The 2422-nt window shown below is 43.1% G+C and overlaps 1 protein-coding gene across 1 annotated transcript; it reads left to right on the plus strand.

Annotated features, from left to right (window-relative positions):
- Positions 1-879: 879 nt before the first annotated feature.
- Positions 880-2037, plus strand: LOC139730122 (alpha-(1,3)-fucosyltransferase 7-like). The gene has a single exon (XM_071641025.1). The coding sequence runs from the start codon at positions 880-882 to the stop codon at positions 2035-2037; it is 1158 nt and encodes a 385-aa protein (XP_071497126.1).
- The last annotated feature ends 385 nt before the right edge of the window (positions 2038-2422 follow it).

Here is a 2422-nt window from a genome sequence, read left to right on the forward strand (position 1 = left end):
TGTAATAATGAATATTTTTCCGGTATTATAATTTTCGTCCGTTAGGGGCGAAAATTTCGCATTTTCAGTCAAGAAATTGACAACTTTTAGACAAGAAACATGCCTTTATTGTTCATTTTGGTCTTTAAATAATTGATTAATTATTTGTTACAGGGGGCACGGGGGGGCAAAAACTCGTTTTGCCCCTCCACCCCCGCTTCCGGCTTTCTTGTCTGTAGGGATTTTTTTTTCTCTGTCTTGTAGAGTTAATTCATTTTTTTTGGGGGGGCGGGGGGTGGATTGCCTCTTTAAAATGCACATGTTTGTAATACCCTGGGTACTCATGACGTATTGGCTAACATGTTTTTGATCCCAGTTGCTGTAGTAGCAACTGCAATAATGCTATACCTATAATAGTTGTGAAGTTGTCTTTTTAATACAGTGGGATGTATGTGTCACTTGTTACTTCATGGTGTGACTTGTTACCTCATGACTTGCATGAGGCGTTGGAAGATTATGAAAGGCTGCACAGCTACTAACAGACGAAGTGTACTTAATCACTGTCTATGAGATGATTATGATAACATTCTGATAACTTGAAGTGGAAAACAGTGTTTATGGTTTTCAAGGCCGACCTGTGCAGCTCATCATGATGAATATCAGGCAATTGCAAACGTGCCGAATGCCATCGGTGCAAATTGTATCGATAGCCCTGAAGAGAAGTTCTCTCTATTAAGTGCTATTATAATCATTTTAGTGTGGTGTGTATTTCAAATGTCTCAATTCTTTTTTCTTTGTTTCTGGCAGTTGGCGATACATGGATACGGCAAGCGACTAAATCTTTGTTCGCGTCCTGAGAAATATTTCGCCAAAGGAGGCTCTCTGAAAATGGTTATTAGGATGTCGAGGAATGCCATTCCTTTGTCAATCATCTGTTTATCGACCATAGGCTGCATCGTTCTATGGCTCACAAACAAGCCAGCTGAAGAGGAACAAAACCAAAACAAGGGACTTCTGGCTCTTACCAGGAGCGTTCTGTCGCCTGGGCAACACTCCAACGCGAAGTGCACAAGGCAGCTTCAGATATGGACGGATAAACGCATCGGCGACTATTCATCGAAACCACATGTAGTCCGATGTGCAAGCGTGCCATGTGACTCCATGATCGTCGCCAACAACAACATATCGACCACGAGAGTGAGCGATGCCGTGCTCCTTCACCCGAAAACGATTTGGTCGTGGAAAGACATGCACCGCGCGCGCCCTCGAGGTCAGAAATGGATATTTTACGGGCGTGACAACCCCGCGCGAACGGAGATGCGTATCATTCCGCCGGAGGAATATCGCGACACTTCGTACGATTACATAATGTCATTTCGGAAAGGATCGGACTTCTCCGCGGAGTACGGGATCTACGACGAGACTAAACCCGAAGTCATGGAGAGTGATAGCCGAAACTGGGCTGATAATAGAAGTGGTTTGGTGGTCTGGATCGAGACGGACTGCCGGTCCACGTCGTGGAAGCGAACAGACTTTGTGAAGCAGCTGCAGTCGATCATCTCTGTCGATACTTTTGGAGATTGCGGCGACAAAGAATCATGTCCGACAGGATCATCATGCGAAGCCAAGTTGAAGACTTACAAATTCTACTTATCGTTGGAAAATAGTCGCTGTCGTGATTTCATAACGCAAGATTTCTTTTACAGCTTGTCGATTGGGGTCGTCCCCATCGTGAGCGGACCGCCTCGCATTGACTACGAGCGCGTCGCCCCGCCAGACTCGTTTATACACATAGATGATTTTCCCTCAGTACAAGCGCTTGCATACCACATCGATCTCTTGAATAAAAATGACAATATGTACAACCGATATTTCGAGTGGAAGAAACTGGGTTCGGTCGTCACTGTTGAAGAGGAGGTTTTGCTAGCGCCGGAAAACATGTGCCAAATATTCGAACGGATGCACATTGACGAAATGAGGGCGAGTGTTGGATTGTATAAAAGACCAGAAATGCCTGTTTGGACTGAGTGGCTCTTTGGATCATGTTCAGCCGGGTGATGACTATGATGTTAAAAAAAAGACTATGAACAATGACATTACTCTAAACGAGCGCTTGAAAAAACAAACAAGCACTCAAATTGGCACGGATTTCCCCGTCTTGGTTTTAGGCATGAATGGAACATTTACTTTATCAGAGCAGAATAAACCCCAATATGGATTGAGTATTTGCAACAACTAAGTAGAATATTATCAGTGAAAGTTTGAGCAAAATCGGGCAATCTTTTAAAAATGTGTTTTTTTTTTTATTCTTCAAAGTTCTGGTGCCGCCATTGCTTGATTAAAAACTACAACATTATGTGACAACGATATGAAGAACATTAAAAAATGTTTAACTCTTATAGCAGAATTTTGAGCACTTGATACACCTCTTTTAGAAAATAGG

This window comes from Diadema antillarum, unplaced genomic scaffold (genome assembly GCF_040938485.1).
Source record: "Diadema antillarum isolate AM-2024a unplaced genomic scaffold, OU_Dant_1.0 seq00000292_RagTag, whole genome shotgun sequence".
Classification (NCBI taxonomy): Eukaryota; Metazoa; Echinodermata; class Echinoidea; order Diadematoida; family Diadematidae; genus Diadema; species Diadema antillarum.